Source organism: Scyliorhinus canicula, chromosome 14, assembly GCF_902713615.1.
Source record: "Scyliorhinus canicula chromosome 14, sScyCan1.1, whole genome shotgun sequence".
Lineage (NCBI taxonomy): Eukaryota > Metazoa > Chordata > Chondrichthyes > Carcharhiniformes > Scyliorhinidae > Scyliorhinus > Scyliorhinus canicula.
The window spans coordinates 23,672,928-23,696,139 of NC_052159.1; the positions used below are offsets into that span (position 1 = coordinate 23,672,928).

Sequence of the window (23,212 nt, forward strand, 5' to 3'; positions counted from 1 at the left end):
AACATGCTGCAAGCTACAGAGCCAAATCACAATAAAAAATCCGATATTATATCCTCAGCCTGGGCTGAGTTTGGTGATTTCAATCAAGGGAAAAATAAGCTTGTTACATTTGATGACACCAGCTCTCCATTAGGGATAGGTCAGCCGACCTATTCCTACCTATTCCGACCTATTACGCAGTTGGAAATGCACAGATACAGCCATCGTGTAAAATCTAAAAGTCCAGACATAAATAATGACCACTTGGTTGTGTTACTGGAGGGCATTTGTGGAACTGTACCCTAATTGCAAGTCAGTGCTCGTAGGAAAGGAGGGGACAACATAGGAAAACATAAGGATAGGGAGGATAATGAACTTTCTGTTTTTAAATATCATCACGCAATCCTACACATTCATTGTTCTGCTATTAATCTGACTTGCAATAACATTAAAGAAATGATTGAAACTTTTAGTCCACCAAAATAAAAACTTAATTTGTCAAATTTCAATTCGATTACTGTGATAGTGCATCATATTGAATGCACATGTTTTGCGGGTTTGCTGTAGATAGTTCTCTTGATCTACTTGCTCTAATACTGTTGTAATCTGCCAGTGCATGCAGCGTCACAATAACACTGATTGCACAAGTTGGTAATTCAGGCAAAAATTAATCTGACACTGAAAAGATTCCCCATAATGTTTATAGTTTCCATTCCAGCAAATACTAGATACCCTGAAGTGAGTTTAAGCTCAACCTAATCTCATGCCTGGGAGGACTCAATTTCTGTTCACCTTCTGAACCTCGCGATGAGATTACTGCCTTGTAATCACTGGCAGGCATGGACTATTTCTTTTGTAATCTTGGATGGAGCAGGCTCTGCTGCCTTGAGACCCAGCCATAGTGTGTCACAACAACGTTATTTGAATGATCCTACAATGTAATTACAGTCCATCCGTGAATGGTCTGTCAGATTTTATTGGCCGCCTCCTGCAACTCGATCAGAGTATTGTCGAGTTATATGCATTTGCAAAGTAGGAATAACCATTCCTTTGCCTGTTTAATTGGCAAGTTTACAGGGACTAACGACTCAGGCTGACAAGGGAAAGAAGAAAGCTTGCATTTTGAACTTTCGGGACATCCCAAAGTGCTTTACAACCACTTAATTACTTTTGAAGAATTTACCCTGTTGTAATGCATGCAGCTAAAATATGGACAGCAAGGTCCCACAAACAGCAATGAGATAAATCCAATTAATATTGTTTTTGTGACATTGGCTGAGGGATAAATACTAAGAAAGATGTGCACTGATATAGTGTCTTTCATGATCTTAGAATTTCCCCATAGCGTTTTACTGTAAATGAAATACGATTGAAGAACTGTTACGATTGTAATGTAGGAAGTGTTGCAGTCAATTTGTGCACAGCAAGTTCCCACAAATGGCAATGTGATAATGACCAGATAATTTGTTTTCAGTGATGTCAATTGAAGGATAATATTAGCTGGAACATTAATGTCCGCCGAGAAAACTAGAATTGCATAATGGTGTTAGCTCAGGGAACCAGTTCTCAAAATGTTACCATGCTGATAACTAACCAGCATTGATTGTACTTACAGAGGCACTGCACGTCAACAAGGCTTTTAATATATGCAGTTGGATCTCCCCATTGTTAATGAATCAGAAAGTACAGGGATAGATTTTCAACTCAGCCACACTGGCACAAATTGATGCTACAGATCGATGGGATTAAAAATTAGGTGATGGATCCGCAACATCAGTTTTAGTGAACAGCAAGTTGAAAAGCTGCCCCATGCTGTTGGATAATGGCAGGATGTGATACCTAATGTAATAAAGCAGATTGTCCATGCATTATTCACATTGGTTGGAAAGAACGTGCTGTATTTCAGATGAGGCCCCACTTACCTCCTACCCCATGGCGCTATTTCAAAGAACAGCAGGTGAATTATCCCTGTTGTCCTGGCAGATATTTATTCCTCAATCATCATCACAAGGATAGATTATCCGGCTAAGGAAACATTGCCATTTGCAGGAGCTTGCCATGTGAAAATTAGTTACAGGGTTCCTTATATTACAACAGAGATTGCACTTCAAATACTTCATTGACTGTAGAAAGTAGTTTTAGAGATATTCAAATGGTTGTGGAAGGCTGTAAGTGCAAGGTCTTCTAACAATGATGTATCATCACTAAAGTGTTATAGAGCAGGGACAGTAGAACTTGAAGGAATCACTCTTAAAATATATGACTTTTAATATATTACTAGCACTCAGAGGAAATCGGAGCATATATTACTTCATGACTTGAAACCATATAAGATATTGGGTGTTAGTCCTGGTTCTGTAATAGCACTGATTCAGAAAAGTGTGGCTTCAAGCCTCATTCCAGAGACCTGACCATACAATCTCGATTGATGCTTCCAGTGTTGTACTGAGGGAGTGCGGGGCACACTGTCAGAGGTGCTGTTTCTCAAGTGAGGCATTTAACTGAAACCACCCTGCTCTCACGCATGACATTAATTGTTCCCACTTCCCTATACCAGCATCACTAAAGCAGATTGTCTTAACATTATCACCTTATTGTTTATGGGAATTTGCTGCGTGCAAGTTGGTTGTCGTGCATCCGAATTTATAACACTGACGACACATCACAAGTCTTCTCAATAAACTATTGAGTTATTTGGAATGTTCCGTTTTGTGCTTTCTTATGATAAACAATAAGCCAGCACAGAATATCTGAAAATTTGGGCGAACAGTTTAGTTTATTATTTTAGGTCACTTATCTTTGCTCTTTTATTTTGCTGCTTCATCCCCTTGTGCTCCTAGAACATAACATAGGAGCTGCACACATAGCTCCTTGAACATTTCTGCCATAATCTTGGACCTCGACCTACTTTCCCATCCTATTCCCCGATGCTGTTTGCATCCAAAAATCTATCAAGCTCAAACTTGAATGTATTCCAGGACTGATCATTCTAGGGGAAAGAATTCCAAAGATTCATGATTCTCCCAATTCTCTCATTCCTAAGTAACACCCCCACACCCCTCTTTCACTGTCCCTTTTTCTTCTTCACCCTCAGGCGTGAGGTGGGTGATGGTGTGGCATTTCAGAAGGTGGATCTATGGGGGAGGATTAAGCCAGGGCTCGATGAAGCTTTGGCATGGACAGAGGTGGTGGTTGGGTGGGGGGGGGGGGGGGGGGGGGGGGGGGGGGGTCACTGATTACAAATTCTTCAAAGGAGTGGATTTGTTCTTCAAATTGCTTAGAGAGCTAAAAATAGAACAGGAGACCAGTGAGATTTGTTTTTCTTTAAACCGCTTATAGCACTTATATAGAAACTGGTATTGATGACAATTAACCATCTGGACTAGCAAGAATGGCAGAGACAGAACAGGGTGGGGTGTTAACTGGAGGTCTGGGAGAGGGTGAATGAAGAAGAGGTGAAAGAGAAGGCCATGCCCAGTCGGGAAGTCAGCGGCCAGAATTTAATGAATGAAATATTTAAAAAGAGAAAACTTGCTTGGTACAATACTGCAAACATCCCTCATATTGCATCAACTCAGACTAACAAGTCTTCTTGCCTCTGGTTTTGCCCTAAAATAATAAACAAAACTGTTCACCCAAACTTTCAGATATTCTGTGCTGTCTTCTTGCTAATCACAAGAAAGCACAAAGCACTTGGCCTCGGGACATTCCAAAAGACTCAAAAATTTAAGAGGACTTGTGATGTGTAGTCACTGTTATAGTTTCGGATGCATGACAACCACCTTGCACTCAGTAAATTTCCACAAACAATAATGTGATAATGATCAAACAATCTGCTTTAGTGATGCTGGTATAGGGAAGTGGAAACAATTAATGCCATGCGTGAGAGCAGGGTGGTTTCAGTTAAATGCCTCACTTGAGAAACAGCACCTCTGACAGTGCGCCCCGCACTCCCTCAGTACAACGCTGGAAGCATCAATCGAGATTGTGTGGTTAGGTCTCTGGAATGGGGCTTGAAGCGACACTTTTCTGAATCAGTGCTATTACAGAACTAGGACTGAACCAGGACTGACAAACGTTATATGGTTTCAAATCATTGAGCAATTGAGAGAATTTGTAAAACACGGGCATTAGGGCAGAAGTGGGCCATGCATGTCTGTTCAGCCAATTAATTAGGTAACGTGCTGCATTTTCTGGCCATTCACGCTGGCGGCATCTTATAGCCCCAGCAGCAACCCCCCCCGCCCCCGCTGCAGGTTTCACAGCGATGAGCCCTGCGTTCAACGGGAGACCCCATTGACGACAGCGGGACCAGAAGCTCCCGCCATCAGCCACTGGTGAGCCGCATCTGTTGCTGTGAAACACGTCGTGGAGGGGAGGAAAATCTAAACTTAATTTACTTGCCTGCACTCCTTATCCCCTTAATATTTCTACCCAGCACAATCTGTGAATTTCAATCTTGAAAAATCTACAACAGCTGTGAAATAGCTGCATTGCCAAGTAAATTTTCCAGATAAATACTATTCAGTTTGTGTGCGACAGGCAGCCCACTAACCATAGCCCACAAGTGAAAACACTTGAGGGTTGGAATGCCAAGCTCGACTGGGATTCACACTCAGTGGGTCTCAATCATCATCAAGACTACTGAAGAAAAGCGAAACAAGCCATTTTGCCCATCTGGTATATGTATACATATATATTTTTGTTTTTATTCGTTCATGGGACATAAGCGTCGCAGGCTGGGCCAACATTTATTGGCCATCCCTAATTACCCTTGATGGGGCAGTTAAGTGTCAACCACTCTGCTGGAGTCGCATGTAGGCCAGACCAGGTAAGGCAGGCAGATTTCCTTCCCTAAAGCGCATGAGTGAAACCAGATGGGTATTTTATGACAATCGACAATGGTTTCATGGTCATGATTAGACATTATTGCATTTGAATTCCACCATCTGCCGTAGCAGGATTTGAACCTGGCTTCCCAGAGCATTTGCCTGGGTCTCTGGATTATGTCCAGTGAAATTACCACTATGCCACCGCCTCGCCCAGACTGCTGGTCTTTAAGCTTGACACAAGCCTCCACTTACCCCGTTGGTCCAGGCTTATAGATGGAATGCTGTGCAGCAACATGAAGAAAATTGGGGTGGGTGGAAGGAGGGAGACAACAAATTAACAGAGAGTTTCAGTGACAAGCTTGACAGCTTTTTGTATGAGAATTTCACCATTGTGTAAAATTCCATTTAGTTACCTAAATATTTTAACTATTTGCATGAGATTAACGGCTAGGAGCTAATCATTTTCACCAGTCTTCATTGAGGCATTTTGGTGGCCTGAATAATAATTCATCTTGTTTTAATACTGTCTGAACTGCTCAGCAGTTCTTCCATTTTCTGTGTACAAGCATATGGGATTTTGAAAATAATAAATGTTGCATTCAGACCAGATTCAACATCAGGCATTAGTACAAAAATAGAATAAATGCTTTTGTAGCTCATTGAGTAAAGGCTCCTCTTGATTGACAGTTAATTTGCCCAATTATAATTATGATGATAGATAGACTATCATCTGTATATAGTATGAGTAGATCATCATCATCTTAAGTGTATTATAAGTTAGATGTTTTACTGCTGTAGTTCTAGCATCTGACCAGCAGGTGGTGAGAGTATGCAGGCACATGACCCGTACACACCATGGGCGCAATTCTCCGCACTCATGACGGTGCGGAGAATAGCGGGCGGCGTAAATTTTTACGGCCACGCTGGTCCAACGCCCTCCCGCTATTTCCCCCCCCCCCCCCCCCCCCCCCCCGCCCGCCTCACGACACGAATCGCTGCCCGCCGTTTTTTTACGGCGAGCAGCGATTCTCAGCTGGCCGATGGGTCGAATTCCAAGGCCTTTACGACCGTTTTTTAGAACGTCAAACACACCTGGTCTGACCGTTCATAAAAACGGCCGTAAAGTCCCGATCTGGGGATTGGCACGGCAGTACCACGGCCGTGCCAAGGGTGCCATGGGCCCGCGATCGGTGCGCACCGATCGCGGGCAGTGGGTACTTACCCCACGCACTCTTTATCCTTCCGCCGCCCCACTGTATCCATTCGCGGGGCGGCTGAGGGGCATACCGGCCCGCGCATTCGCGGGTTTCACACAAATGCGTGATGACATCATCCGCGCATACGCGGGTTGGAGTCGTCCAATCCGCGCATGCGCGGCTGACGTCATCTGATGCATCAGCCGTCGCTAACTCTGGCTAGCGGGCTTAACAAAATTCGTTAAGCCCGTGACGCCTGAGTTCACGGCCGCGGGATGCTAGCCCCGACCGGGGACCAGAATCGGTTCCCGGTCAGGGGGGGGCGGAGGCTGGCGTCAAACCCGCCCGTTTTTGACGCCAGCCTCACGATTTCTCCCGGGTGCGGAGAATCACGCCCTACGTGTTCCAAAGTGTTAGTATGGAGTTCATAGCAGTCACATATTAGAGTAGCTCTGTAGTATCTTAGTGTAAGTTAATGTTAGACCATTATTTCCAACTGTATTGATTTTAAACATTGTAGTAATCCTTTCGAGTAGTGTTATTAATAAATAGTTTTGTTGTAAAACAAAGTCTAATGTTCTTTGTTAACAATAGCACATCAAGATTCAACATCAGCATAATCAAAGAACATTACAATAATAAGGATAATAAGGTAATGCCATTAAAATGTTAAGCCAAAGTAAGGGTGGGCTGGTTTTGATATTAAACAGCATCACTTTCCATTTTTAGTTTGTACTTGGCCTTGAAGGGCACCCTTTAGTGGGTCGGTGCAGACTCGATGGGCCGAATGGCCCCCTTCTGCACTGTATGTTCTATGTTCTGAACTTTTCAGAGCTGCATCTGGAGTTATTAATAATTCGAGCATCTGCAGTATTTATTAATAATGATGTTGGCTGACAAAGGAGGATTGCATGCAAACAGGAGAATGTAATTCAGTTGAGATTTGCACAGTTTTCTCGTGATCTGTGACTAAACTGGAACATTTAGGCTACTGTTTCCATCTGAATACAGGTCGATAGTATTGCCAGCTGTCCAATGCCATGCTCTTATCATTTAGCTGCAACAATGCAACAGATTACTCAATTGTGGAAGGAAATCGGAACTAACCGTATACTGATCTTAGCCGATGTTTCTCGCAGGGATCTCTTGGTAGTAATTAACAGTAACAAAGCTAGCCTGTTTATCTCCTCAGTCATGTTGTTATGATGATATAAAGGCACCAACGTGTCGATATGATGATATAGAGCCACCATAAGGGAGTGTGCAAATGTGTTGTGGGTTCATGTATTTAGACCAGCACAAGAACTGATAAACATAGATAGAAAGCTCAAAGACATCAGAAGCAGAGCTGCTCAAAAGAAAAAGTGAAAATAAGACTTGATTGTACGACACACTTACAAATCTGATATTCCTTGTGCATTTAAAATAAAAATTCATTCATGGGATGTGGGCATTGCTGGTTGGGCCAGCATTTATTACCCATTCCTGAGGGCATTTAAGAGTCAACCACATTGCTGTGGATCTGGAGTCACATGTAGGTCAGACCAGGTAAGGATGACAGAATTCAAGTGAACCTTTTGGGTTTTTACGACAATCGATTCATGGTCGTCTTTAGATTTTTAAAATTGAATTCAAATGTCACCATCTGCCATAGCAGGTCATCAGAGGATGACTCTAGGTCGTTAGACTAATAATCCAGTGACACTACCACTACGCCACTGCATCCCCCTCAAATGACAACATCCTCCAGGGGCATTGAAGCCAAACGTGGCACCTTCACAGCTGTCACAGCTAATATGGATGCAGAGACCTTCTGATCTTTCTGGTTTGATGTGACTCTAGCTGATGAAAGTACCCAATGACTCATTAGTGGAGGATTGACGTTTTTTTTAAGTGATCCCTTTCATCGGGTGTTTTAATTTAGGTTTTGGAACACAGATTAAATGTTTTCACTTATAAAGTAAGAAACTGCACCTTTTCCATTCAGAATATTGAAATATCACTTCAAATATATCCCCAGAGAATTAATCTGCTCAGGTCTGTGATTCCTGTTAATAAATCAAATCATTTCAATATTTAATGCCTTACCACCAATTTTAATTGTACTGACTAGATTGAGAAATAATCAAGTACAAGAAAATAAATGTTCTTGTGCATTCATTAGTCACACCATTCATTAATGACTCGGATGATGGCATAGAAAGTCGTATATCGAAATTTGCGGATGTTACAAGTTAGGTGGCATTATAGACAGCCTAGATGGAGATATTGACGGACTAAGTGAATGGACAAAATCGCGGCAGATGGAGTTGAATATAAGCAAGTGTGACGCTATCCATTTTGGGCCAAAAAAAAGAAGAGAGAGCAGAGTACATTTGAAATGGAAAGAGGTTAGCTGCAGTGAATGTCCAAAGAGAATTGGGGGTTCAGTTGCACAGGTCCTTAAAATACCAGGAACTAGTGCGGAAAACAATCAAAAAGGCTAATGGAATGCCAGCCTTTATATCTAGAGAACTGGAAAATAAAGGCACAGGGGTTACACTGCAGCTATACAAAACCCAGGTTCAACCACACTTGGGAGTACTGTGAGCATCTCTGGGACCACACTTTAGGAAGGATATTTTGGCCTTGGAGGGAGTGCAATATATGTTTACAAAAATGATTCCTGGATTTCAGGGGTTGAGTTACGAGGAGAGGTTACTCAAATTAGACCCGTTTTCGCTAGAAATTAGAAGGTTAAGGGGTGATCTGATTGAAGTATTGAAGATATTAACAGGGAAAGACAGGGTAGGTAAGATAAACTATTTCAACTGGTTGCATATTCTAAAACCGGGGGTATAGTCTCAAAATTAGGGCTAGACCGTGCAGGAGAGAAGCTAGGAAGAACTTCTTCACTCAAAGGGTGTTAGAGGTTTTGAACTCTCTCCCACAAACAGCAGTTGAAGCTAGTTAATTTTAAATCTGAGATAGATAGATTTTTGTGAAGCAAAAATATTTAAGGATATGGGCCAAAGGCAGGTTTATGGAATTCGGCCACAGAACAGCCACAAACTCATTAAATGGTGGGACAGGCTTGAGGGGCTGAATGGCCTACTGTTCTTATGTTCCTATTGTATTAATTCACAAACTATCATCCAAATCATTTATCAAATTTTAAAAAATGCTTTCCATCTCTGAATGCAACATTTATTATTTTCAAAATCCCATGGGTGGGATTAACCGAAATGGAGGCAGAGTGTCCGCGCCGTCGTGAACGCCGTCGCGTGTCACGACGGCGCAAAACGGGCGCGGGCACTACCAATTCTGGCCCCCACTGGGGGCCAGCATGGCACTGGAGCAGTTCATGCCGCTCCAGCCTCCCTTCCTGGCACCAACTGGGCACCGCGCCTACCCGCGGCATGCGCAGTGACGCCGCGCCAACCCGCGCATCCGTGGGGGACTTCCTCAACCCGCCGGCTCCGACGCAACATAGTGTGAGGGTTCAGGGGACGGCCGCGTAACAAAATAGGGCCGGGGCTGGAGAGGCCGGCCCACTGATCGGACAATTCTCTATCCCTACTAATATACTGTACTAACCTGCTAGTATCTAACCTGCTAGAGGCCCCTCAATAATAATAATAATCTTTATTGTCGCAAGTAGGCTTACATTAACACTGCAGTGAAGTTACTGTGAAAAGCCCCTGGTCGCCACATTCCAGCGCCTGTTCGGTAAACAGAGGGAGAAGTCAGAATGTCCAATTCACCCAACAGCACGTCTTTCGGGGCTTGTGGGAGGAAATTGGAGCACCCAGAGGAAACCCACGCAGACATGCAAACTCTAATGTATTTGTACAATTTCCCCTTAACAATACAGTGGTGACATTCTCTAATTACATTGCCCTACCTATTGCCTTGGGAATAGATTCTAGCATTGATATCAGATGGATGGGACAATTGTTTCCTGCTTTCTCCTGTTTTCCAGCACAGTTTAAATGGAGTCCATCCCAATGGATGGCTCTCTTGTCCAACACTTGTCAGTGCCTATAGTATTGAAACCCTTGCCTCCCCCACCATAATTTTATCCGCTCATTTAAACCTGAAGTAGATTTGTCCCTCTGCCAATTTGAATGTGGCTCAGGCAATAATAGAGGGAGGCAGTGTATTGCTGAGGCATTGTTACTGGGCTCGTAATCCAGAGACCTAGACTCATGCTCTGTGAACCCTTGTTCGAATCCCCCCCCCCCCCCCCCCCCCATGCCAAACGGTGAATTTGAATTAAATTAAAATCTGGAATTAAAAGTTTAAAGGTGATCATGAACAAAGAACAAAAAACATACAGCACAGGAATAGGCCCTTCGGCCCTCCAAGCCTGTACTGGTCATGACACCATACCTTTGCCAAAACCCTCAGCACGTCCTTGTTCCGTATACCTCTACGCCCATCCTATCCATGCATTTGTCAAGATGCCTTTAGAATGCTGTTGATGTATCTGCTTCCACAACTTCCCCTGGCAACGCGTTCCAGGCACTCACCACCCTCTGCGTAAAAAACCTGTCTTGCACATCTCCTCTAAACTATGCCCCATTGACTTTAAACCTATGCCCCCTGGTAACTGACCCCTCCACCCTGGGAAAGAATGCCTGCCCATCCACTCTATCCATACCCCTCATAATCTTGTAGACCTCTATCATATCACTCCTCATCCTCTGTCGTTCTAATGAAAACAGTCCGAGTCTATTCAGCCTCTCCGCATAGCTAACACCTTCCACACCAGGCAAAATCTTGGTAAACCTCCTCTGCACCCTCTCCAAAGACTCCACAACCTTCTGGTAGTGTGGCGGCCGGAATTATGCGCAATATTCCAAGTGCGGCGTTATCAAAGTTCTATACAGCTGCATCATGACGTGCCTGTTTTTATACTCCATGCTCCGTCCAATGAAGGCAAGCATTCTGCATGCTTTCTTGGCTACCTTGTCCACTTGTGTTGCCACCTATATTCCTAAGAGTTTTGCCATTTACGGTATATTTCCCCTCTATGCTAGACTTACCAAATGGCATTACCTCACGTTTGAAACATTTGTTGAGGGTTCATTAATGACCTTTAGGGAAGGAAATCTGTCGTCCTTACCTGGTCTGACCTACAGGCGACTCCAGAACCACGGCAATGTGGTTGACTCTTGAATGCTCTTAGGGATGGGCAATAAATGCTGTCCCAGCCAGCAACGTCCACATCCCATGAACAAATTAAAAAAACAATTCTCTGAAGTTCTGCTTTGTAATTTGTAGTCTGGTTCCTTGAGCTGCATCAGCAGAAGCTCATTCTTAATATCATTCGTTACCAAGTGGACCACAATGCCTGGTCTCTTCCCCCTTACAGTTCTCCTTATAGCTGTCCTTTACCCTGGCACTCCGCAGGTAACTACTTTCGGGACTCTCAGTTAGGGCTGCAAAGTACAGTATCTGTTCCTGTGACTACACTCTCCTCTATCATATTCCCACTCAACCTACCTGAATGGACTCTAGTACCAGGACCTCGCTGCAGGAGTTCCTCAGGGTAGAGTGTAACCAACTTCAGCTGCTTCATCAATGACCTTCCTTCCAACAGAAGGACACATGTTGGGATTCTCGCTGACACCGTTCGTGAGTCCTCAGATATTGAAGCAGTCCACATGCAAATGAAGCAAGACCTGGACAATGTCCAGGACTAGGCTGACAAATGGGAAGTAACATTTGAACCACACAAATGCCAGGCCTTGACCACTTTCTTAAGAGAGACTCAAGCACACGCTCCATGACCGCTACCACCTAGAAGGACAAGGTTAGAGGATGCATAAAAATCCCACCACCTGGACGTTCCCCTCCATGTCACTCACCATCTTGACTTGGAAATATGTCGCCACTCTCTCACTGTCACTAGGTGAAAATCCTGGAACCCCCTCCCTAACAGCACTGTGGGTGTACCTACACCTCAGGGACTGCAGCTCATTACCATCATTCTCAAGGGCAATTAGGGATGGGAAAAAAATGCTAGCCTAGCCAGTGAAGCCGACATCCCGTAAAAAGTATTGAAAATAAAACCACAAGTCTGCGATCCATTTGTTAATCATCGCTGCAATGTTATTTTTGCCATTCACAATGGCATTGTATACCTTTTGCACACTGACCAAGGCTGTGGCTCCTCTACTACTGCATCTACAGTCCTCTATACCTGCCCCAGTCTCTGACTGAATCTAAACCATTGCTTGAATATGTTTTTCTCCTGTGTCAAGGTTTTGTGATGCATCACATTGGGTGGTATCCTATGCCCCCAGGATTAGTGGGGCGGGGGGCTGGGGGGGGGGGGGGGGCGGTGCATTTAATCAGAAGTGAGTGACAGATGTGGACTACACCATCTTCCTGTCTGCACCCCAAGCCCAGGTGGGAAGGGCTCACTGTCAACTGAGGCTCTTAAGTGGATAATTAAGGAAAATAAATCTTTATTAATATAGGTTTACATTAACACTGCAATGAAGTTACTGTGAAAAGCCCCTAGTCGCCACACTCAGGCGCATGTTCAGGTACACTGAGGGAGAATTCAGAATGTCCAATTCATCTAACAAACACGTCTTTCGGGACTTAAGGGCCATTTATATTCGCCATTGCAAGAAGCTTGACGAGCAAACCCTGACATGTTAGTTTGCTGACTCCAGTGGAGGAACCCCCTTGTTCAAAGGCACAATCATTAGGGACCCAGCATCAGGAAGGGAAAAGGCTTGCTCAGAGCCAGTGATGTCCCTTGTTGCTGATACAACCTCACCTATCATCACTCACCAAGGCCAGGGCTGTTCTTTAATCCGAGGTCTCAGGTGGATACACTATTGGTAGAAGCCAGTCCTCTGCCGTGGTGCTAAGGAGTGCTGGTCTCCGATTGGCCAGTCGCTCCTGGGCAGGGCTTCTGCCCCTGGGGTTCTTGACCCTGGGGAGAAAGGTTGGCTTGTTAAATGCCCAAGTGGCACAAGGTGGCCTTCCCTGAAAAGAGGTGATGCCGGGAACTCACTGGTTGCCTCTGTATATTACATATTGTCTGCACCCAACTCCAATTCAATAAACTCTGATCAAGCTTACCATTGGTTTAAAATGATGAATTGAAGAGATTTGTAGGCTCCTAATTTTAAACATTGCCTCAAATGTTATACAAACCATAAATGTTAAAGTTAGAAAGGTGAACCTCATTGTCTTTCATTTGTTGAGTTTTATTCTTAACATTCCACTCGGTTTGTAATGCACGCCATTAATGTCGTAATCTGGACAAGTTTTCATTTATTTTGTTTTTCCCTCACCTTTCTGCAGTCCACTAATTTCCTTTTTAACTTGTTAGTTCAGCTGAAGTTTTACCTGCTGTTTCGTCGAAGCCTCAAATGTGCTTCCACCTCCCTGTGCCTCCTGTATAGTAAAACCAAGGCCCGTTGTCCTAAATCATTCTTTTCAGACCTGCAGATCTCCCAGCAACTGATTGATTATTAAATCTCATTCTTCTGAACATATTTTTCATCAAATTGAGCTTTTGGATTGTACCAGACAGGAATCAGTCAGCATTCCAATAGGGATCGAGATAGTGGGGAGTGAGAGAAGCCCTGGAAAAGGAGGGGTTTCCCGAGCCCCATCCTTGCTGGGAATGGGTTTTTAAAATCAACACTTTCCAAACAAATGTAGGTTTCTCCCGAAGTCTTGGCCAACATGTGTCCCTCAACCAATACCACCAAAACTTATTAAGTGGTGATTTCGGCCTTTTGATCTTTGTGGGACTTTATTGGGCACCTATTTGATTATACATCATCACTGACCATGCTACAATAATAATTTATTGTCTGTGAGGCACCTTGCAATAATGTGAGGAGCTCAAAATGTGCACAATAAATTTGTGATGCTTTGTTTTTGGCTGCCACAGTTAACCAGAGTTATCGTCCTTTCTGACACACACTGGATGGGCCTCCTCCTGTGCTGTAAATGACTCTTCAAATAAAAACAATGATTAAATGTGGAGCATTTTGGGACATCAAAGCCATCATTCGCTCCTCCACCACCACCCTCCCTTGTTATCTCACAACAGAGGGGGCTCACCATTTGCTGCCAGCAAGATCTTGTGCTCCCACTGATGTCTACGGTCTTTTTGCGTGACCCCCTCCGTCCCGTTCACCGGGGACACCACTGCGGGTGGATAGTCTCCGGCAGAAGATGGTGGGGCGGCAGTGGCATTGTGGAATTGCCGCTGAGCTAGTAATCCAAAGACTCGGGGCAATATTCTAGGTACCCGGGTTTCAATCTCACCACATTAGACGGTGATGTTTGAATTCAATAAAAACCTGGAATTAAACATCTAATGGTGATCATGAAACCATTGTCGATTGTCATAAAAACCCATCTGGTTCTCGAATGTCCTGTGGGGAAGGAAATCTGCCATCCTTACTTGGTCTAGCCTACATGTGACTCCAGTCCCACAGCAAGTCCTAGTCCCGTGCAGGGCAGCACGGTAGCATTGTGGATAGCACAATGGCTTCACAGCTCCAGGGTCCCAGGTTCGATTCCGGCTTGGGTCACTGTCTGTGCGGAGTCTGCACATCCTCCCCATGTGTGCGTGGGTTTACTCCGGGTGCTCCGGTTTCCTCCACAGTCCAAAGATGTGCAGGTTAGGTGGATTGGCCATGATAAATTGCCCTTAGTGTCCAAAATTGCCCTTAGTGTTGGGTGGGGTTACTGGGTTATTGGGATAGGGTGGAGGTGTTGACCTTGGGTAGGGTGCTCTTTCCAAGAGCCGGTGCAGACTCGATGGGCTGAATGGCCTCCTTCTGCACTGTAAATTCTATGAATATGGTTGACTCTTAAGTGTCCTCGGAGTGCATGACAAACTGTGGCCCGGCGACATCTGCATCCCATGAACAAATTTTTTAAAAGCCCACTGCTGGGAAAGGCCAGAATTTCCCACCCTTTAAAACAAAATGGTAGCCACAAAGCTTGGATCAGCCAAGCTCGATTTAATACCACACATTTTGTGCTTCCTCTTGTCAATGTCTTCTTAATTAAATTGTCAAGGCTGCATGGCAATCACATAGTACATGTACCCTTGACCGCTTTAATACCGATGAATGGGGGATAGAATTTCTCCCAGATTTTGTTCATTTGTTTTTATTTTCTGTTATTTTATCACGTTCAAAATAGTATAAAAGGGAATGGCTGGTACACGAGTAGTGTAGACGTAGGCTTCATAGAATCATGGAATCCTAGAATTTACAGTGCAGAAGGAGGCCATATGACCCATCGAGTCTGCACCGGCCCCTGAAAAAGCACCCTACTTAAGCTGACACCTCCACCTTATCCCCGTAACCCAGTAACCCCACCTAACCTTTTTAGATGCAATGGGTAATTTATCATGGCCAATCCACCTAGCCTGCACATCTTTGGATTGTGGGAGGAAACCGGAGCACCCGGAGGAAACCCACGCAGACACGGGGAGAACGTGCAAACTCCGCACAGACAGTGACCCAAGCCGGGAATCGAACCCGCGATCCTGGATCTGTGAAGCAACAGTGCTAACCACTGTACTACCATGCTGCCCCTTATGTAGGGTGCTCTTTCCAAGGGCTGGTGCAGGCTTGATGGGCTGAATGGCCTCCTTATGCTCTTTAGATTCTATGATCTCCAGTAAAGTTGTTGTCTAAGTTTTAACTTCACCAACTGGTGTCGATCCAGTTAATCAATATATTTGTATCCCAGTTCTTCATTTGTTGACTTATCTCATCTATTCAATTCAGCAGGCAGCACGATGGCCTAGTGGTTAGCACAACTGCCTCCCGGCGCTGAGGTCCCAGGTTCGATCCCGGATCTGGGTCACTGTCCGTGTGGAGTTTGCACATTCTCCCCGTGTCTGCGTGGGTTTCGCCCCCGCAACCCAAAAATGTGCCGAGTAGGTGGATTGGCCACACTAAATTGCCCCTTATTTGGAAAAAATAATTGGGTAATCTAAATAAATAAATAAAAAATCTATTCAATTCAGCTAGATTTCTCAATGAATGAAAAACGTTCACCAGAAAAGTAGCAATAAACATTCACCATTGCAACTTGCATTTGAACTGGATACACAGGAGGTACTTGTTCCTCTTTGGGCGAGTCACCTTGTTGGTGATGAATGAAAATGAAAACAAATGGGGCAAACTGCATACAGGAGGATGACCTTGCTCTAATTCAGATACAGACCTCACTGTCTTTTCTAAACATGATGCAGAGCAATTGCTAAACTACTTTTTGATGCTCGATCATTTTATTCAGTTTTGTTTTCAATTACAATTTCAAAGACACTTACAGCTTCCAAATTTAAGGGGGCAAGCATGGACATCCATAGGAAAGTCTTCTAGTTGCATAGGGCATTCTGCAGAAATGGTTAACCTGTAAAACAGAACATACAACACCAATAATGTTGCATCTATTCCACAGATTTCTTGCAGCTACTTGATGAAGGCGGTTGTTTGATAATGTAACTCACTGAATCATTCATCAGCGCTAATTGGGATTCAACTTTTCCCGATTAGCTGCCCTTCTGAGCAATATACATTAACATGGTTAATACAGTAATTTCAAATTAATGTTGTTTTATCAGAGTTTTGTGTTTTTTTTATTATGGAAACTGTGTTGAATGATAAATGAGGTTTTAAGATGTGTTCGCGAACCAAGCAAAAATTAAAATGGGAACCAAATGCTTTAATTAACTGAAGATTCTCTTTATCAGCATCAAATTTACTGGGTCATTCAGTATAGCTTTCCATATTAGCAGATTTATTCATAAGCAAAACTGATTTCATTTTCATATTGACCGTGACGAGTTTCGAATCCACTTCTCTGCGTAGGTGAATAAATGTGACCTTTTACAAATGAATTACCAAGTTAGGCTGACAGGAGGAATATGGATAATATCAGAGTTGGGCTGATCCCAGCAGGGAGACTGCAATAGCACAGAGAATGGATTAGAGACAGGGTTACGTAATTGCCCAAATTGCTGGTCCATTCTCTCCGAGTGCTGGATCACAAAGCCGATTATTAAATATTTTGGCCTGGAGGTTCCACGCGGTTGCATTGCCTTTTTAAAAAACATAACAAGCAAATCGGTGCAAAATAATTTTAAACACAAATTGCATTCGGTGCAACTCATTTGTGGTGGATGTTTTTTTTTAAAGAGTCATGTCCGAGAACGACACGTCACCCAGCGCTGGGATTAAGTTTCTGATAATTAACCTAAAAAATAAACTGGTCATTTTGGGCTCAAAACATTATCTATGTTTTCAAATCATTTGAATATTTCCTGAGGTTAAAGGTAAAGTCACCACAGTCCCAGATGACCCTCTTTGAGGGGGAGAGCTGACACCTCAGGTGAGGGGCAAAGTTGAGAAGGCAGAGTCTTCATGAATAACATCAGCTGGCACAGGAATTGAACCTGTGCTGCTGGCCTTGCTCTGCATCACAAACCAGCTGACTACCCAAGTGAGCTAAACAGGCCCCCAATGTAAATGGAAAAAGGATCGGTCTGTGCTTTAAAAGCTTATTTTTCAGTTATTTAAAAATCAGTTTACTCTCAGGTGGTGGATTGACATTGTGGTATTTGTGAAAAATCCATTTTCAATCAAATTTCACTTACTTTAAAAAAAATGTGAAACCAAACTTTAAAAGCCTGCCTGAATGCTCTGGTTTATTGCAGATTTTATGTTTGCCAATTTGCAACTAAATTAAAGGAAACTCAAGAAGACAGGCCTGGTTTTGAAGATAAATAGGAGCAGGCATCGACGATATGGCCCATCGAGCCTGCTCTGCCATTCAAGGGCTGACATTGGACTTCAAGTCCACTTCCCCGCCCTCTCCCCATGCCTCTCGCTTCCTTCAAAGATCAGCCTCAACTTTATTCAGTGATGGCACATCCGCAACCCTCTGGGATTCGCAATAATTGGAGTGAATAAATTTCTCCTTCAGCTCATTCCTGAATAAATTGGCCCCTTATCCTGAAACTGCGCCCCCTTCGTTCTAGATTCCCCAGCCAAGGGAAACAGCACCTCACTATCAACCTGAAATATCTGAAAACAAGAGTGTGCTAAGAAACATACCTACAACCAATTTAATATTTATCAAATCACAACGTAGTCCACTTGTGTTTGCGAGAAGCTACCTAGGTTCACATGCAGGGATCATCCCCTCTGCAGGCAAATGGGAAATGTACAGACATTGCAAAAACAATAGCAAGGGGGCCAATAGATCCCACTACTGTATTCACCATGGCAACATCTCGACCAATCTGACATGCTATTCTTGTGCAGCATACATTGTTTTTCCCTTTGAAATTTGGTTTTCATGGGACTGGCCTGATGAGTACAAGAGGAAAAGCGTCAACTGCCATGTCTCTTTTGCAGTGACATGGACCAATCTCTCGCCAGGTAGTTCATGCCACATAGTTCAATTTGGGCATCTTGATTTCTGCAGGAACCCATTTTGTGCTGATGCAACGCTGAAAAAAAAAACGTCACACTGACCATCTGTGAAATATATCGAATTGGACTGTGTTAAAGTGTACAGAGAACACAAGATCAGAATGAAGGGATATTGTTAAAATTGATCAATCGGAATAAATCACTTAACGGGCAGGCTGAAGTGCAAGAAGTGAAGAAAAAATGGCCACTAGGAGGTAAACAGTCAGATTTGTGGTCAGGAGCAGCCATAGTGTCCACTAATGTAGGATTAAGATGAGTACACCTTGCTCCTCCTGGCTCCACCTTCGGGACAAAAGGGTGGCACGGTGGCACAGTCCAGAAGGAGGCCAATCGGCCCACAGTCTACATCGACCCTCTGAGAGAGCACCCCACCAGGACCATTCCCCCACCCTATCCCCCGTAACCCCACCTAACCAGCTTTGGAGTGTGAGGAAACCTGAGCACTCGGAGTGGGTAGCACATCAGCCTCACAGCGTCAGGGACCCGGGTTCGATTCCGGCCTTGGATGACTCCCTGTGTGGAGTTTACATATTTTCCCCGTGTCTGCACGAGTTTCCTCTGAGTGCTCAGGTTTCCTCTCACACTCCAAGGATGTGCCGGTTAGGTGGGGTTACAGGGGATAGGGTGGGTGAGTGGTCCTGGTGGGGTGCTCTCTCAGAGGGTCGGTGTAGACTCTGTGGGCCGATTGGTCTTCTTCTGCACTGTAGGGATTCTGTGGATTCTATTACTTACCTTCTTGGTTGACTAACCTTGAGAAGGACTAGTTTTCCACGATGGCGTTGGCTGCATCAAGGAAAGCTAATGCTGGAACAGGGGCTTCAGGCAAATGTGAGATCCCTGATTTGCATATGAAAACAACCTTTCTTCTGCTTCTGGCATGGCTAAAGCATGCCTACACTTCCTGCCATTTTGGTACCTTATTAGGCCACGTTACACTTGAGAAAGGACACTGGGCCACACATTTCCTCGTCCTGCTTACGCACATGACCACTACATTTACCATCTCATTTATGCCTTGCCCTTCCCACTAGAAAGATGATGGGTACGATCCAATGGCCACCCTGCGCCTGAAAAACAGCTCGCCACGGTGCAGCGTGGGCGATAAAAGCCGGGAAACCCCGCTCCCGGGATCTACCCGGCCCGCAACACCTCGCGGGATTCAATGTAACCTCACGAGATATTGCAATATAAATCCCGCGGGATCACTTTTTGGCAAATCTGCATATTAGAGCGAGGCAGTTCGTCTCACTCTAATATGCATTTTCCCAAGGTACCTTTGGGATTCATACCCTTCACCTCGGATACCTTGGGCGAGTGCCATTCAGCACTGGTCCCTACAAATGGAGACCAGATGGAACGGCACTCGTGGGGGGTCTCCAAGAGGATCAGAGGCCCCCAAATCATCCCCTTTGGGCAGGAGGTGCCCTGGAACTCCTGGTGCCACCTAGGCAAGCTGGCAGTGTCAGGGCCCTTGTACAATGTGAGTTGTGTTGCATAGCCATGTATTTCCTGGTCTGAAAGCACTGGGAAAAAAAATTTCTAAAATAAATTTAGAGTACCAAATACTTTTTTTTTCCAATTATGGGGCAATTTAGCGTGGCCAATCCACCTACCCTGCACATCTTTTGGGTTGTGGGGGTGAGACTCATGCAGACATGGGGAGTCTCCATGTGCAACCTCCACGTGGACAGTGACCCGGGGCCGGGATCAAACCCAGGACCTCAGGTTTGTGAGGCAGCAGTGCTAACCACTTGCCACCGTGCCACCCACGAGCACTGGGAAAAATGCGGTTAAATGTGCTCGCTGTGGGAATTTGTTCTCATTTGGTTGAATTAAGCCTGTCATCTACATACTCTTCACCCAGCTCTCATTCACATCCCAAACGTCTTGCCTCCATTCACTGATCTGCTCACCTTCTTCCCTTCCCCATGGAAGCCTCTCTTCAGGGGATCTGTCATATTCAGTGTCAAGAATAGCCACATCCTGCCTCATTTACGCTGCTCATGAGGTTGCCAACCCTCCAGGTTTTGCCTGGAGCCTACTGGAATTAGCATCTATCCCCTGGTTGCTATTGAAAGTAATCCAGAAGATTTTAAAATGACACGTTGGCGTCAAAACGGTACAGTTTTACATCTGAAAATCCTGGATTAAGGGGACTCAAATTCCCAGCCCTGCGGGGGCCTAGCAGGGACCCGTTGTGAATCTCACAGCTTTTGCTAAAGATTCTGGTCCCCGCACTTCTGGGTCAGAGGCCGCGCGAGCGCACGGCGGTGGCTTCCAGCGGCCGCGCCATACGCCATGGCGGACTCGGACCCACAAAGGAGATCTCCTGATCGGCCGTGGCCCCGACCCTCAACCCCGCACGAACATACCCCGGCCGCCTATAAGGCCCTCCGATCCACCCAACCCCCGATCAGGGCGGCCGCAGGCTCAGTCCGCAACCACCACGCGGTGTCCCAACCGGCAGGACCCGGTTAGATCCACGCCATCGGGTCTTCGGCCGGTTCGGAGCGGAAGACGTTGGAGCGGGCCCCTGGCAATGGCCCCAGGCGGCGCAGCGTACTCCCCGGTGATGCCGCTTTTCGATGCCCGGAGAATCGGCGAACTGGCACCAGTCCCGATTTCTGCGTCAAATTGGATTCCCCGCCCCTGCGCCGGCCGCGATTGTGGCGCGAGGTTGCAGAGAATCCAGCCCCTTTATTTTTAAAAAGTGATTCCCTATTTCTAGATTCTCCCACAAGATGAAAAATCCTCTCCACATCCAGCCTGTCAAGACTCCTCAGCATCTTGTGCTTCAATCAAGTCACCTCTTACTCTTCTAAGCTCCACTGGATACAAGCCTAGCCTGTCCAACTCTTCCTCTTAAGACAACCCGCCCACTCCAGATATTCGTTTGGTAGACCTTCGCTGAAATGCTTGCAACCCATTTACATCCTTCCTTATATAAGGAGACCACTATGCACAGTACTCCAGATTTGGCCTCACCAATGCCCTGTACAACTGAAGCAAAACCTCCCTACTTTTGTTTACATTCCATAAACAATAACAATATATTAGCTTTCGTAATTACTTGCTGCACCTAAATACTATTGCGATTCATGGACACTGAGCTCCCTCTGAATCTCCGATGACCATTTCACACATTATTCTCCATTTGCCAGTTCTTTGCTCTCTCTTTATCCCTTTGCAGCCTCCTTGTGTCCTCTTCACAGCTTACTTTCCTACCTTTCTTTGCATCATCAGCTTGGCTTCAAGCTTTTTATTCCAGGGCACCCAACACCACTTTCAGTTTAATTGTTACCCCAATGAATTTCTAACCATCACAAAGACATAACCTTCCAACATCGCAGAATCAGAGAAAAATACAGCACAGAAGAGGCCCTTCAGCCCATCGGGTCTGCACCGACACATGAAAATAATCAGACCTGCATACCTAATCCCATTTGGAGGGGCCAAGTACTCATCCGGGTACTTATTAAAGGATGTGAGACAACCTGCCTCTATCACTCTCCCAGGCAGTGCGTTCCAGACCGTCACCACCCTCAGCTTGAAAATGTTTTTCCTCATATACCTCTTAAACCTCCGGCCCCTCACCTTGAACTTGTGTCCCCTCATACCCGACCCTTCAATGAAGGAGAGCAGCTGCTCCTTTCCACCCTGTCCATGCCCCTCATAACCTTGTACACCTCGATCACGTTGCCCCTCAATCTTCTCTGCTCCAGCGAAAGCCCATCCAACCTCTCTTCATAACTCAAATGTTCCATCCCAGGCAACATCCTGGTGAATCTCCTCTGCACCTCTTACTGTGCCCACCCCAAGTCCAACGCCAGCATCTCCACATCGAGGGAAAAACAGATCAATGGAAGAAATGGCGGCATGGTAGCACAGTGGTTAGCAGAGTTGCTTCGCAGCTCCAGGGTCCCAGATCCAAATCCCGGCTTGGGTCACTGTTTGTGTGGAGTCTGCAAGTTCTCCCCATGTCTGTGTGGGTTTCCTCCGGGTGCTCTGGTTTCCTCCCACAGACCAAAGATGTGCAGGTTAGGTGGATTGACCATGCTAATTTATCCTTAGGTTACGTGGGGTTACTGGGGTTTCTGGGATAGGGTGGAGGTGTGGGCTCAAGTGGGGTACTGTTTCCAAAAGCCAGTGTAGACTCAATGGGCTGAATGGTCTCATTCTGCATTGTAAATTCTATGATTCTATGAAATTGATAGAAATAAACATGGGGTAAAGATGGTGGCGGGTCTGCTACTGACGTAGGTCAGAGAACTTCAGATTGTGAACCCATTGTTGCACCCCCCCCCCTCCCCCGACTATAGTATAAATCTGACCCCATTTCCAGTTCTCTTTGACAAAGAGTCATCCAGACTCGAAACGTTAGCTCTCTTTTCTCTCCACAGATGCTGTCAGTCCTGCTGAGATTGTCCAGTACTTTCTCCTTTAGTTTTTGAGGCCAAATCATGTACATTTTCAAGAAGCAGTAAGACAAATAGCACTTGGGGAAAGGAGGATCAAAGGATGTGGGGTGGGGGAGGGGGCGGTAAGCGATAGCACGTTAGTGAGTTTGATGATCAGTCATATAACGAACGGCAGAGCAGGCTCGAAGGGCCAAATGGCCTCTTCCTGCTCCTATTTTCTATGTTTCTCAATTCTCTTCAGAAAGGCATCCGACTGAGTTTTCAGTCTGTACTGTTACTCTCACAGTCTCCACTGCTAGAATTTC

General features: G+C 45.2%; 2 protein-coding genes across 4 annotated transcripts in view; one reads left to right on the forward strand and one right to left on the reverse strand.

The window, feature by feature from the left end:
- Nucleotides 1-23,212, reverse strand: part of gabra5 (gamma-aminobutyric acid type A receptor subunit alpha5) — a 92,372-nt gene that overhangs the window by 40,230 nt on the left and 28,930 nt on the right. For both annotated transcript variants that reach the window (XM_038817637.1, XM_038817638.1), the window contains exon 6: nt 16,323-16,405. In XM_038817637.1, the coding sequence (XP_038673565.1) occupies nt 16,323-16,405 (83 nt within the window). The remainder of the gene's footprint in view (nt 1-16,322; nt 16,406-23,212) is intronic.
- The window catches only part of gabrb3 (gamma-aminobutyric acid type A receptor subunit beta3), a 628,623-nt gene that overhangs the window by 10,012 nt on the left and 595,399 nt on the right, over nt 1-23,212 (forward strand). The window lies entirely within an intron of this gene.